Source organism: Pseudozyma hubeiensis (genome assembly GCF_000403515.1).
Source record: "Pseudozyma hubeiensis SY62 DNA, scaffold: PHS47, whole genome shotgun sequence".
Taxonomy (NCBI): domain Eukaryota; kingdom Fungi; phylum Basidiomycota; class Ustilaginomycetes; order Ustilaginales; family Ustilaginaceae; genus Pseudozyma; species Pseudozyma hubeiensis.
Genome location: NW_012133829.1, coordinates 173,162 through 187,480, shown reverse-complemented (window position 1 = coordinate 187,480; position 14,319 = coordinate 173,162). Strand labels below are relative to the sequence as shown.

The 14,319-nt window shown below is 56.4% G+C and overlaps 6 protein-coding genes across 6 annotated transcripts; 3 read left to right on the top strand and 3 right to left on the bottom strand.

Moving 5' to 3' along the window:
* Window positions 1–36: 36 nt before the first annotated feature.
* On the bottom strand, window positions 37–741 carry PHSY_005068 (deoxyuridine 5'-triphosphate nucleotidohydrolase; the record flags this gene model as incomplete). Its single annotated transcript, XM_012335679.1, has 2 exons — window positions 37–245; window positions 333–741. The coding sequence occupies 2 exons, from the start codon at window positions 739–741 to the stop codon at window positions 37–39; spliced, it is 618 nt and encodes a 205-aa protein (XP_012191069.1).
* Window positions 742–1,291: 550 nt separating this feature from the next.
* Window positions 1,292–4,192, top strand: PHSY_005067 (hypothetical protein; the record flags this gene model as incomplete). Its single annotated transcript, XM_012335678.1, has 1 exon — window positions 1,292–4,192. The coding sequence occupies one exon, from the start codon at window positions 1,292–1,294 to the stop codon at window positions 4,190–4,192; it is 2,901 nt and encodes a 966-aa protein (XP_012191068.1).
* A 420-nt stretch (window positions 4,193–4,612) lies between these two features.
* Window positions 4,613–6,295, bottom strand: PHSY_005066 (zinc/cadmium resistance protein; the record flags this gene model as incomplete). The annotated part of the gene is made up of 1 exon (XM_012335677.1): window positions 4,613–6,295. One exon carries the CDS (start codon window positions 6,293–6,295, stop codon window positions 4,613–4,615), a length of 1,683 nt encoding a protein of 560 aa, XP_012191067.1.
* A 1,130-nt stretch (window positions 6,296–7,425) lies between these two features.
* Window positions 7,426–10,269, top strand: PHSY_005065 (likely 26S proteasome regulatory particle subunit Rpn1p; the record flags this gene model as incomplete). Its single annotated transcript, XM_012335676.1, has 1 exon — window positions 7,426–10,269. The coding sequence occupies one exon, from the start codon at window positions 7,426–7,428 to the stop codon at window positions 10,267–10,269; it is 2,844 nt and encodes a 947-aa protein (XP_012191066.1).
* A 106-nt stretch (window positions 10,270–10,375) lies between these two features.
* PHSY_005064 (hypothetical protein) lies at window positions 10,376–12,406 on the bottom strand (the record flags this gene model as incomplete). The annotated part of the gene is made up of 1 exon (XM_012335675.1): window positions 10,376–12,406. One exon carries the CDS (start codon window positions 12,404–12,406, stop codon window positions 10,376–10,378), a length of 2,031 nt encoding a protein of 676 aa, XP_012191065.1.
* A 587-nt stretch (window positions 12,407–12,993) lies between these two features.
* On the top strand, window positions 12,994–13,722 carry PHSY_005063 (hypothetical protein; the record flags this gene model as incomplete). The annotated part of the gene is made up of 1 exon (XM_012335674.1): window positions 12,994–13,722. One exon carries the CDS (start codon window positions 12,994–12,996, stop codon window positions 13,720–13,722), a length of 729 nt encoding a protein of 242 aa, XP_012191064.1.
* Window positions 13,723–14,319: the final 597 nt, after the last annotated feature.

The following is a 14,319-nucleotide window of genomic DNA, read 5'->3' as shown; positions in this document are numbered from 1 at the left end:
GAGTGAGATTGTACAAGGTTTTGAGGATTGGCGGGATCAGGACGAGCTAGCGTTGACCTCTGCAGGCAGATCAGCGGCGACAGCTGCGGCAGCAGCGTCCTTTGCGGGAGCCGGCGCACTAAAGCCACCGGTGGATCCGAAGCCTCCAGCACCCCTGAGAGTTTCGTCGAGGCTGTCGACTTCCACTACGTCCGGTGTCGAGATTTTCTCGATGATGAGCTGTGCGATCCTATCGCCCTCGTTGACTGTTCCCCCCCGCGAAAAAAAGCCATGTCAATCTCTATCTTCTGTTGTCTTGCAACTTCATCCGTTCGGGCGGGGAAGCAACTTACCGGTGAAATCCTCATCTCCAAAGTTGAACAGCAGCACGCCGAGCAGTCCTCTGTAGTCTTCGTCGATGACACCTGCGCCGGTGTCGATTCCGTGTTTGCTGGCGAGGCCGGATCGCGGAGCGACGCGACCGTAGTGGCCGGTGGGGATGGCGAGGTGGATTCCGGTCTGGATGACTTTGCGACCACCTCGCGAGGGGAGGACGACCTTTTCGGCAGAGTAGAGGTCGTACCCTGCAGCGTGGGTGGAGCCTCGGGTGGGGAGTTTGGCGAGTGGATGGGCTGGGTTGCGCTGGACCAGGAGGCGGAGCGCGGAGGTGGAGGTGGAGGAAGACATGGTGGTGTGGGTGAGTTTGGGGTGTTTGGCTGGGCGTATGGTGGGAGAGGAGGAGGGGATGTAGGCGATGGTCATGGGGAGCGAGCTGAGGTGGAAGAAGGATGAGGGATGGAAAGAGGTAGAGCAAAGGGGAGGGAGAGAGGTGTTGGTCTCGAAGCAGCGGGCAGAGGCGTGAAAATTGCGTGGGCGCGTGCCGCGTAAATGGACGCGTTGCAGGCCGCGCAAATGGGGGGGAAATCAAATGTGTTGATACAAGTGATCTGACATTGCTCTTTAAATTGCGTGTTATTTTTCGATGGTCGCGACAAAAGTGGAGCAACACGGCCTCAGTGTCGAAATTTCGACAGCTGTCGAATGCATACTGTGCGCTCTTGCTCAGCCGCTGTTATCTCAAACCAACATCGAGATGCACATCACTCATACTCTCGCCACCAACATCAACTACTGCCTCCGCCATAGCAGCTTCAACTTTGACTTCAGATAACTACAGCTGACCACACGATACCCATGGACTAGGCTGCAGTGACCATCCGGTCTTGAGCTTTCCAACTGCTGCCACCCTACGCTTTTACCACGCTTTAAGGTCGCAGAGTGACATCAGCCTCTCGTGCCAGACCGGACAGCCATGTCTTCCTATCAGAGCATCTCGAGGGTTGCGCAGCGCACGGCTGGTCGCAATTACACGCCATCAGCCCGTGCCCACCATGTCTACACTCGTCAGACCCTCTCGCGCTTCGCCGGACACCGCCCTTCCTCCGTAGACCCTGCACTCTCCACCCACCTTACCGCGTCAGCGCGCGGCAGCCGTCTCATGCACGTGCGCGCCATCTCGTTCAACTCGGTCCCCAAAGCTGCTTTCCGAGCCGTGCGTCTCCCCGCGTACGGTCTCGCTGCCGGAGGAGGCGCGCTCGCCTACGCAAACTACAAGGTCGACGAGTTCAAGGACATGCTCGGTCGCTCGTACGGACGGCTTTCGGATCGAGCCAAGGACGCGTACAGTGGGTTGTCGGAATTCGGTGCCGATGCGCTTGATAGCGCGAGGGACGGATGGGAGGCGCTCTCTGAGCAGATCGATGGTATCGATTTGCCAAAGCTGCAGACGCCCGGATTCTTGCGCAATTTGTTTGCGGGGATGGGCTCTGAGAGTATGGATACGGATGGTCAGGATCATTCCAGGGCGAGCGGTAGTGGTGGACCTGATCCAAATGGTGCACCTCAACTGGCTGGTGCAGCTGCAGTGGCTGCGTCCTCGCTGTTTGGCGATGACGAAGCCTCCAACGACGCATCAGACGCTGTCGCCCACGGCAGCACCGAAGAACTCATGCTCTTGACCAGGAAACTCATCGAGGTGCGCAACATCCTCAAAGACATCGACCACGACTCGGACCAGCTCACGCTCCCTTCCATCGTCGTCATTGGCTCGCAGAGCAGCGGCAAAAGTTCCGTCCTCGAAGCCATCGTCGGCCATGAATTCCTGCCCAAGGGCAACAACATGGTCACGCGTCGACCGATCGAGCTGACGCTCATCCACACCGCCTCTCAACCGGGACGTCCCTCCAAAGACACCGTGGTCGAGTACGCCGAGTTCCCCGGCCTCGGTCTCGGCCGCATCACCGACTTCTCGCACGTCCAAAAGACGCTCTACGACCTCAACATGGCCGTCCCCGCCTCCGAGTGCGTCAGCGACGAACCCATCGAGCTGCGCATCCACAGCCCGCACGTTCCCGACCTCACGCTCATCGACCTCCCCGGTTATGTCCAGATCGCCAGCATGGACCAACCCGACGAGTTGCGTGAGAAGATCCAGAAGCTCTGTCACAAGTACATCCAGGAACCTAACATCATCCTCGCTGTCTGCGCTGCCGATGTCGACCTGGCGAATTCGCCGGCGCTCCGTGCCAGTAGGCAGGTGGATCCGTTGGGGCTGCGCACGATCGGGGTGGTGACGAAGATGGATTTGGTTCCGCCCGAGGTGGGAGCGGGGATTCTGTCAAACAACAAGTACCCGTTGGCGTTGGGGTACGTCGGTGTGGTCTGCAAAAACAGTTTGGGGATGTTCCAGAGCGGAAAGGGACACGATCGAGCAGGGGAAGGCAGGATGACGAGTTTGGTGATGAAGCAGGAGTCGGACTTTTTCGATGCAAATCGAGAGCACTTCCGCGCGCCTCTCCGAGGCAGGAATGCAGGTGTGCAGCCGATGACGGGCACGGATATGTTGCGAAAGCGACTTATGTCTGTTCTGGAAGAGTCTATGGGATCGTCATTGCATGGGATCGCGAATGCGGTCCAGGTGGAGCTGGAAGAGGCGAGCTATCAGTTCAAAGTGCAGTACAACGACCGCAGCATCACGGCCGAGTCGTACGTTGCAGAGACGATGGATGCGTTGAAGTTGCGGTTCAAGGAGTTTGCGGGCAACTTTGGCAAGCCCGAGGTGAGGGCGTTGCTGAAGCAGGCGTTGGATGAGAAGGTGATGGACATCTTGGCGCAGATGTACTGGAGCGATGCGCGGACGGCCGAACTGACGCAGCTGGCGGATGCGAGGAAGCTGGGCGATGCAGAATTGGAAAAGTACTGGCAGTACAAGCTGGATGCCAGCAGTTCGAGCTTGACCAAATCCGGGATCGGAAGGATGTCGACTCAGTTGGTGGTGGATTCGATCCGGACGCAGATCGAGCATCTGGCCAAGAGCGAGCCGTTCAACCACCATCCAGATGCGGCGGAGCGCATCGTTGCTTTCAGCACGAGGATCCTGCGCGACCGGTTCGGGCTGACCGCGGATCAGGTGGAAAACTGCGTCAAGCCGTTCAAGTACGAAGTCGAGGTGGAGCCGGTGGAGTGGGAGGAAGGGAGGAAGAGGTCGATCGGGTTGGTAGAGAGGGAACTGGGTATGTGCGATTCGGCGTTCAACGCGATCAAAAAGATGCTCGGCGGTAGACGTTTGAAGGGTGCTATGGAGTACGTGACGCATCTCGAGGAGAGGGAACGCAAACGTGTTCAAGCCAGGATACGTGCTCGGGAAGCCTCTGCCTCACCATCCGAAATCGAGGAGGACGATAGCAACGATCCTACTCGACCGGACTACAACTCGGCGCTGCTGATCAAGGCACGAGAAGCGCTCTTCTTGACGGAACGATCCAAGATGCTCCGCGCGCGTCTCTCCGCCCTCGCCTCGAAACGCTGTCGCTCCGGTCCCCACTCCAAAGCCTTCTGTCCCGAGACTTTCCTCAACATCGTCGCCGACAAACTGACGTACACCGCCGTGATGTTTATCAACATCGAACTTCTCAGCGAGTTCTTCTACCAGTTCCCCAGGGAGATCGATGCGAAACTCGTGTACGATCTGGACAAAACCGAGTTGGCCAAGTTTGCACGCGAGAACCCGGGTGTGAAGAAGCATTTGGATTTGCAGGAGAGGAAGGAAAAGTTGGAAATGGTCATGGACAAGTTGGGCGATCTGGTCAAATTGTACAATGAGAAGAATGGGGAGAAGAGGGGTGGTCAGGGTAGTAGGTGGAGTTTCTTTTAGAGGAGAGATGGAGGTGATATATACCCCGTAAAGCAGAAAGAAAGTCAGCGTTTGAATTGGTTGGTGATCGTTGGGATGTCAGGCGGTGTTTTGTCAGGTGTCAGGTGTTTTTGTTCTGCGTCGTGTTTGGTATGAAGTTTTGTGTTGTTTTGCATCAGATCTTATTTCCCCACTCTATCTTGTTCTGGAGGATCGGTTTCAATGTGGTTTGGGAAGGGCTCTGTGTTGGGGTCGAGAGCTGAGGACAGACTGTTTCAGCCAAATGCAGTTTCAAGTGTGTTCTGCGAACGACTTCAAATTCCAACCATGTAATCAAGAGAGACAGAAGCGAGGATGCAACAAGGTCTTGGGAATTGTACAAGTTTTTCTATTCGCGCACCAAGGTGAGGAGGGTGTATTAAGAGAGCAAGATATGGGTGATCAATGCTGATCCGGCGTCACGACGCCCGAGCCCGGTTTGCTGGCGGCGTTCGAGGGAGGACAGCAGCTTTCGGTCTGGCAGTCGTTGTCGTCACCGCAGGCGATCAAGCAGGCTGTGTCTACCTTCTGAACTTCCCTCTCCACGAGTCTACCTTCTACGGTTCGCAGCCTTCCTTGATTGTCGCTCTCTGCTACCTGAACACCGCTCAGGATGGCAGCTTCCCTCAATCCACCGGGGACAAACTCGGGCTGGATGGTGCTCGAGTGAATACCCCAGCCGTGCAGGTTGGCACGGATCTTGGCTGCAATGTTCATGTACTTCTCGGTCTGACCCGACGAGCAGTCGACTAAGACGTGGACAGAGGCGACGATCTTGCTCTCGCTCAACTGCCAGACATGAAGTTCGTGCAGGTTGAGAACGCCGTCGACGTCCATGATCGAGTGACGCACGGCTTCGAGCGAGACCGAAGCGGGAACACCTTGGAGCAAGATGTACGAGGCAGATTTGCAGAGCGGAAGCGCCGAGTGGAAGATGATGATGGTGATGAGGAAAGAGATGGCGGGATCCGAGTAGAACCTCCACCACGCGTCCGAGTACAGGATGAAGAGGCCAGCAGCGATGACACCAACGTTGCCAAGAGCGTCGCCGAGGACGTGTAGGAAGACACCCTGCATGTTCATGCTGCCGTGAGAGTGACCACCGCCGTGTGCGTGGCCGTCACCGGAGGCACCGTGTGCGTCAGCATGATCGGCATCATCGTGATCGTGGTCATGGTCAGCGTGCGAGTCTTGGTCGTGGGAATGACCGTTCTTGCGGGCGACGGGAGAACCGGCAGCAGCTTCGAGATCAGAGTTGGCGCCCGTGGCACCGTAGTCTTGGGAGCCATTTGCGAGCAAGCGAGAGCGCTCGTTGTTTCCGCCGAGGGATGTGATCGAGTTGGAGTGCTGGTGCCTGGAGCCGGAAGCATCATAGCCGAGGTCGTGAGCTGTTTGAACGACAAAGGCACGCGTTTGAGCGGGATGGCCGAGGATGGAGCCGACGCTGTCCTGACGACCACGTCCGCGGATGGCAGCAGGACTAGCGGGAGTGCCGTCGTCGTTTGAAGAAGAGTTGATGTCCGCAGTAGGCTTGCGGGCCTTGGAGGCAGCAGTGTCCTGGTGAGTGCCGCCGTTGGAGCCAGCCGAAGAATCGGTAACAGCATGACTGTGGCTGTGGTTGTTGGTGGCATGACTGTGACCACCGTGACCGTGCGAGTGTGAGTGACCTCCGTGAGCGTGGCCGTGGTCGTGGAAGAGGAGCAGACCCACAAGGTTGCTGGCAAGACCGAGAGAACCAACGATGATGACGAGCTTAGGGTTAGATACTTCGGTGATGTTGACGAAACGCTGGATGGCCTCCATGAAGATGCTGAAGCAGAGCGCTAGAAGGAAGACGCCGTTGACGAGAGCGCCGAGGATCTCTGCACGTTGCCAGCCGTAACTGAAGCGGTGGTCGGAGTCCTTGGTGGAGAGTTTGACGGCCCACAGCGCGACGATGAGCGACATGACATCGTTAAGCATGTGGAAGGAGTCGGCTACGAGAGCGAGAGATCCGACAGCATATCCGGTGATGATTTCGATGAAGAAGAAGACGACATCGATCACCAAGAGGGTGATGATTCGCGTCTCTTTGCTCAAACCCATGATTGTCTTGTAGGATGCGTTCGCGGAGAAGGCAAGATGGCAGGCCGAGGGAGCGGTGAGAAAGTGTTGCACGCCTTTGCAACGATTGCAAGCGTGAGACGACGCTACGCGCGATGTAGAGGGAGGTGTGCTGGTGGTTATCGGTTAACGGAGAAGGATCTAAAGTGAGAAAGGTTACAAGTCGCTACGCCATACCGTAGCTGTGTGGTTCGGCTGAGCCTGTGTTTGGGCAGAAGAGCAGGCATGAAAGCGGCAGACAATGGGCGCGCGCTCGACAGGATGCGGAATCTCATCTCTCGCTCTAAAAAAAAAAAAGATGTCGTGCATTTTGCGATTGTTTTTCATTCGTCCACATTCAAGGAATCTAGGATGCGCAGATGGAATGCAGTCGCTCTGCCTCCATCGACGATCCCAACGCTAAGTTATGGATCGTCTTGACATTCGTGTTGAGCCACCCTCCTTGCAGTGAGCCTGTCAACTTCACAACGCTCTTCGGCGCCGTGGCGAATTTGATCTCTAGCAAATTGCTGTGACGAAGGAGCTCGGTTGAAGCTGCACTCGCGCTTCGCTCCACATCCCCGAAGCTCTAGCTCTTTACGGCTGAGCCGAGTTTGTGAATCAAAGGTCGCAAAGCGGAGTGAGCGAAAAGTCTCGCAAAAAAAAAGTTCGACAAATGTGTGGAGTCAGTTCCTGCGGCCTAACATTTTTGCCTTAGCCTGAAGTTGTTGACATTGAGGATTTGACAGCTTTGGTCGCGTGTGAAATTAGCCAAGTGGAGTGGTGATCGGCCTAAGCTGAGGCTGCGAAGCCCTTTGCTTCCGTGCTGCTCAGCAACGCCTGTGCGTTAGCGCTTCCTGTCTGGACGCGCAACGAGAATCTTCGAACTCCACACCAACTCTCTCACTCACCTCACGACGTGTTGCTCTCGTTTCCCTCGGTCACCTTTCCATATTCTTGGCCCACCATCTCCCGCTTTCAGCCTCGCAGATACGACCGATTCGCCATCACTTTCTTCCAGTACTCTCAGCTACTGCATCTCGCCAGCTGCACGCCGCGAAATCGTTCCGCTAGCGCATCGGCGCTGTCACTCTCTTTGGTCCCCCTGCATCCCCCCTCCGACTTAGCCCAGCATGGCGCGTGGAGACGGTCAAGATCTCGACATCACTGTCCCCGTCGAGGACCCAAAGAAGACAGATCAGCAAAAGGCAAAGGAAAAGCAGCGTGAAGAAGCCGCTCGCAAAGGTCTCCCCGGCGACAAGAAGCTCAACGGCAAGGACAAACCCGAAGATGAGCTCAGCGAGGACGATCTACAGCTCAAGAACGAGCTCGAGATGCTCGTGGAGCGCCTCAAAGAGGACGACTCCTCCCTCTATCGTCCAGCGCTCGAATCTCTCCGAACCCTCATCCGCACCAGCACATCCTCCATGACCTCGGTCCCCAAGCCACTCAAATTCCTCCGTCCCCACTACCCCGAGCTCAAGTCCCTCTATGAATCATGGAAGCAGGCGAGCTCCGATAAGAGCCTCTTTGCAGAGATCCTCTCCGTGCTCGCCATGACCTACTCGGACAATGGTCAGCGCGAGACGCTCCACTTCCGTCTTCAGGCCAACCACGTCGCATCCGACTGCAAATCGGAAGATCCAGGTCTGTGGGGTCACGAATACATGCGCCATCTCGCCGCAGAGCTCGGCGAAGAATACGCCGCTCGTTCCCAAGAGGACAAGAACACAGACGAGCTCCTCGAGCTCGCCCTCCAAGTTGTTCCTTTCAGTCTCACCCACAACGCCGAGGCGGACGCCGTCGATCTCTTGCTTGAGCTCGAGGCGATCGACAAGTTGCCTCAATTCGTCGACAAGGATACATACGCACGTGTCTGCCTTTACATGGTCAGCTGTGTCAACCTCCTCGTGCCACCCGATGATGCCATGTTTCTCCGCAACGCTCACGAGATCTACCGCAAGCACGATCGATTCGCTGAAGCAATGACCCTGGCCCTGCGTCTCGGAGACAAGGATCTCGTTCGTTCCGACTTCGAGGCGCCCAAGAATCCGACCATGCGCAAGCAGCTCGCTTACATGCTCGCCAGGCAACACATCCCCATCGAGTGGCTTCAAGACGAAGACTCCCCCATCACCGACAATGAACTGCTTGACATCCTCTACAACTCACATCTCTCCCGTCACTTTGTCAACTTTGGCAAGGAGCTCAACGTACTCGAGCCAAAGAGCCTCGAAGACATCTACAAGACGCACCTCGAAAACTCGCGCACAGGTCTCGGTGGCTCCGTCGACTCGGCTCGTGGCAACCTCGCCAGCACCTTTGTCAACGCCTTTGTCAACGCAGGTTTCGGCAACGACAAGCTCATGGTGGACGCTCCCGAAGGCAACTCGTGGATCTACAAGAACAAGGACAGCGGCATGCTTTCCGCCGCTGCTTCGCTCGGCATGAGTCTGCTCTGGAACACAGAGACCGGTCTCGACCAGATCGACAAGTACTCTTACTCGTCCGAAGAGGCCATCAAGGCCGGTGCTTTCCTCGCTTACGGCATCGTACACTCTGGGCTCCGTTCCGAGCTCGACGAGGCCATGGCGCTGCTTTCCGAGCACATCGAGTCCAAGAGCATCCCACTCAAGATCTCCGCCACCGTCGGTCTCGGACTCGCCTACGCCGGCTTTTGCCGCGAGGACATTGCCGCGCTCTTGCTACCCAACATCCAGGACGAGACGACACCCATGGAGGTCGCTGCCATGTCGGCGCTCTCGCTCGGTTTCGTGTTTGCCGGCAGCTGCCACGGAGAGATCACGCCGACGATTTTGCAGAGCATGATGGAGCGAGATCCTGCTCAGCTCGACGACAAGTGGGCGAGGTTCATGATCTTGGGCCTTGCACTGCTCTTCCTCGGCAAACAGGACGAGAGCGATGCCACCATCGAGACGCTCAAGGCCATCGAGCATCCCATCAGCAAGCAGGCCCAGGTGCTCGTTGACATGTGTTCCTACGCAGGTACTGGCAACGTACTCAAGGTTCAGAACATGCTTCACTATTGCACAGAGCGCTCTGCGCCCGAGACGAGCCCAGAGACCGAGGGTGAGAATGCAAATGCCGAGTCGGAAAACGCAGAGTCGTCCCAAGACAAGGACGAAAAGGACGAAAAGGATGAAAAGGAGACCAACGACCTCTTCCAGGCCTTTGCTGTCATCGGTATCGCCCTGGTCACCATGGGCGAGGAGGTGGGTGCCGAGATGGCGACGCGTCATCTCTCGCATCTCATGCACTACGGTGAAGCCACGACTCGACGCGCAGTACCGCTGGCTCTGGCACTCTTGCATCCTTCCAACCCATCCATGCCTGTATTGGATACGCTCTCCAAGTACTCGCACGACTCGGACCTCGACGTCGCCATCAACGCCATCCTCGCCATGGGTCTCGTTGGTGCTGGATCCAACAATGCGCGTCTTGCACAGATGCTCAGACAGCTCGCTGGGTACTACTACAAGGAGCCGGACTGTCTGTTCATGGTTCGCGTCTCGCAAGGTCTCGTGCACATGGGCAAAGGAACGCTTGGAATCAACCCGTATCACACTGATCGACAGCTCATGTCGCGCAATGCGGTAGCAGGTATTCTGGCTCTGTTGACCTCCATGACCGATGCACGTGGTTTCGTGTTGGATCAGTCGCACTGGATGCTGTACTTCCTCAGCTCGGCTATGTACCCGAGATTCTTGATCACGCTGGACGAGAATGGCGAGGAGTTGCCGACGAGCGTCAGGGTGGGTAAGGCGGTAGATGTGGTGGGTCAGGCGGGTAAACCCAGGACGATCAGTGGCTTCCAAACCCACACCACGCCGGTCAGAGTGGGTACGTACGAGAGGGCCGAGCTCGGTACAGAGGAGTACCTCAGCTATGCGCCTGTGCTGGAAGGGTTTAGCATCTTGCTCAAGAACCCGGGTTATGTCAAGGAGGAGGATTTGTAGGTGGGCTCCAAAAGAAGCATGATCGCAATGAAGTTTGTCAAAAGAGAAAGGTGTGCAATGAGGGTTATGATTGAGTTGGTGTGTTTGTGTTTTTCGGGATGAATGTTTACAAGAAATCGATCCCGATACCGAGCTGAAGACCTTTACTGGTTCCATCGCCCTTCCTCGCGGTGAGCGGTACACCTGCGTTCAACTCGACCCGCAACTGACCCTGCATGTACACCAGCCCCACGCCTGCACTCGTGCTCGGCTGGACCAACTCGCTCCATCCTCTCGCGTACTCCTTCCCGGTGCTGGTGGGGAACTGACACATCTGACCGGCGTTGAAGAAGGTGTGCAGCATCAGCGGCCAGTGCGGTTTGCGCGGGATGGGGGATAGCAGCGACAGGCCGAGCGACCAGAAGGCGTCGCCGCCGAGCGAGTCGCCGTCGGACTTGGGGCCTAGCGACGAGTGGCGGAACATGCGGAGCGATGTAGGTCCGCCGAGCTGGAATCGATCGGAGAAGTGGGTGGGGGAGGAGGTGAGGGGGTGGAGGAGGCCGGAGCGGAAGGTGAGGGTGGAGTAGATTGGGTGGAGGGATGGGGTGAGTGAAGGGAGGGTGGAGTCTGTGTCGACGGAAGTTGACTTTGCTTCGGATGACTTTTCTTCGGGGAACGGTGAAGGTGTGGAAGGCGATGTTGTTGGACGGAACAGCCACCGCAAGGGTGAGAAATGTCGACCGGTGCTCGCCTCAACCTCCGCCTTGAAATGCTGGGCATCACCGCCCAATCCAGCATACTCCAGCACCGTCCTCACCTTGCTTCCCCTACTCGGCAGCACAGGGCTATCCCTACCTTCCCTGACCCAAGTCCAACTGAGCGCAGACTTGACGCTCGGCGACACCGCCATCTTCCGCACTGCCACGCTCGCGTTGCCCATCACCCTACCCAACTCCCTCAACGATGCTTCGTACGCCACTTCGTGCTGCGTTGTTGTCGTCGCTGTCGCTTCATCGTCCTCTGCAGCATTGATGATGCCCTTTGGCTCGTCGGTGTACGAGCTGTTGATGCTGGCACGTACTCCTTTGACGGCTTCCGAAAGCGAAGCGAAGGCTGAATAGTCTCGATCGTGCGAGAACGCTGCCAACTTGTATTCGATGTCTGGGTTGCCTGCGAGCGGTCCACCAAACTCCAGGTTGAAGGCTTGCTTGGTTCGTGTGCCAAAGGTGGCGCTCCCTTGCAAGGTCTCGGCACCCCCAAGCACGTTGCGAATCCGACCTTGAACGGAAGCTGACCCTTCACCGTTGCCCACGTCCGTAGATGATTTGAGGAAGACGCGTCCTTTGGGTTTGCCGCAAGCCAGAATCACATCGACGTCCTCCTCGGTCGCTCCTGGAAATACGGATGGAGCGAGGGACGCCTCGATGTTTCGGAACACGTCGAGCTTGTCCAGATCACCCGCAAGAGAGGATGTCAATGCCAGGATCGACGGCAATGTCGTAGGTTGGCCGGGGAGGACGTGTGATGTACGAGAGCCGTAGTAGAGCAAATTGAGGATGCTGGTGTTTGGGTTTTGGGTTGATAGTGTAGGATCCATGTAGGGCCGACAGAGAGAAGCGAGGTAGCTGGGACGAAGAGCGCGACCGGCGCCAGAGATGCGAACCGCATTGAGTCGCAGGATCGGAGCTGGTGCGAAGGGGGAGAGTGGATTGCCGCCAGCTTGAAGTAGCTCTGTTGCTTGAAGGAGGTTATGCGCTTTCATAGGCTTCTCTTCTGTTTCCGGTGTGCTCACTTCGTCATAGGAGGCTGAAGTCAGTGGAACATGCTCAGCTGAGCCGAGGCCAGGTGTTGGTAAGGATCCGTCCTCGAGGGGTTGCGTGTGACCGTCATCTTGGTCTGTTGGATTGGCCATTGCTTGGCCAAATGGTGTCTCTGCAGCGGCTTCAGTGGCGCCAACGCCAGCTGTTGTAGCATTGCTTTGAGGTGTTCGCATTCGGCGCCGAGACGAAGTCGGCTGCGATGAGGACGATGAAGAAGAAGAACGCGAGTTGGAAGCTGAGTCGGACTCAGCTTGAGCCGAAGCGGCAGCAGCAGCCGCTCTCGCTTCAGCAGCGTCGTGCGCTTCTGTTCTCTGCTCTTTGAGACTGCTGAATTCCATTGTGGCGCGTCAATGGACTTCGCGATCGTGATGTGAGTGAGTGGAGCGTTCGGAAGGATCCGAAGGCTTTGATTGCGGAAGGCCCGAGCGAAGCTTTCTGTAAGTTGTGATCCGCATCTCATACCGCGGTGTGCTGCACGGATTTTACGGAGTTTCTACTGCGCTCTCCTGAACCCTTTTTTTGGCATCAACCTCGGAAACTCAAAGTACGGATGTCGGAGAGGAAAAAAAGTTGGTCATGTTTCGAAGCTTCTGAGAAGAAGTGGAGCTTGAACACCTTTGTGCCCCCAGCAACACACCGTCTTTCGATCACGATCCGCACAGCTGAGGACTGCAGCCCTCGTGTATACCCGCGCTGACCATGTCGGCGTGATCGACCAAGTTCATTCGCAAACGGGCTCATTTCGACTTTCTGCAAACATCACGAACCCAACGAGCGAAGGATTCTTGCGAGAAGGGCTCGTAGAAAGAGAGGCTGTTTCCGGCCAGAGTGATCACAACTCTGCGCTCGAGCTTACAAGCCCTTGCTTATTCGACTCTATTCCACACAGATTGGCAGTACTGTGCTTGCGGATCATCTCCCCAAGATGTTCGTCCTTGCGGATATCGAAGACACAATCAGTGTCCACCCATCGGCGTTCGGCCAGCCACCACTCACGAGCATCTCCGACCAGATTAACATCAAATATGCCAACAAGATCCTTGTCGATGTAGGACTATGCATCTCGCTATTCGACATCCTCTCCTGCTCTGAAGGCAAAGTGCGTTTCGGAGATGGATGCCTCTACCACCACGTCACATTTCGAATCATCGTTTTCCGACCGTTCACACAAGAGGTCCTTACCGGCAAGATCAAATCGTCCGACGAAGCAGGCATCCGTGTCACCATGGGGTTCTTCGACGACGTGTACATCCCGTATCATTTAATCCCGAAACCGTGCGCATTCGACCATCAGGAGCGTGCGTGGTTCTGGCTGTACGAAGCCAGGACCGAACAGATCGCAGCCGATCCTCTACTCAGTCAGCCCGAGGAAAGAATGTACCTCGACGCAGCAGAAGCAGTCAGGTTCACGGTAGAGTCGGACGAGTTCTGGGACGCGGAACCTGGTCCAGGCGCTGCAGCAGCGACAGCAGATTCGTTGCATCACAAAGAACATACGGTGAAAGAGACCAAGCCTCACTACAGCATCACGGCGAGCATCGCCGGTAGTGGTCTCGGTCTGGTATCGTGGTGGACAGGAGCCGAGGCAGCAGCGGATCAGGCGGAGGAGTATGCGGAAGAACAGCAGCAAGCAGAGATGATCGAGTCGACATAGCATCGTAGACGAGGCCGAAAGGAAGCACCTTACACCAAGGCTCATCGAGTCTCGCAATCTGGAATGAGAATCGGATCCACACGCAGCGAGCTTGAAACTACCATGCTGGACAATGCACTCCCCTGTTGTAACCTTCAATCCGTATCACTCTTCCGTCAGTCACTTCATTCATAATGAGTTCTTGCAGGCTGTGCACTTCCGGGGCTGTGCATTGTGCCAGGGGCGCCTAGCGGTTGATTCGGTCGTGAGACCGAACTAAGAATTCTCTTGACGTTCTTCCAGTCTTATACCGAATCAAGGCCTTCAAGATTTGGTCGAAATCGTGCCTCAGTACCCGTACAACTTCGGCACACTGCAACGACACTCGCATCTTCACATCCCTCCGTGTCCAAGTCCAGGTTCTTGTTCGACAAGAAAATTGCTATTCCATCAAACACTGAAGAGCAAAAGAAGCCATGACGATGCGAAAGGAAATCAAGTATGTGCACGTGAATGAAAGAATCAAAGAGGGGAAATGATCGACGATGCAAAAGAGCAAAAGGTACGAGCTGCTAGGTCAGGTATATGCAGCAAGCTACCAATTGCCCCCATGAAGAT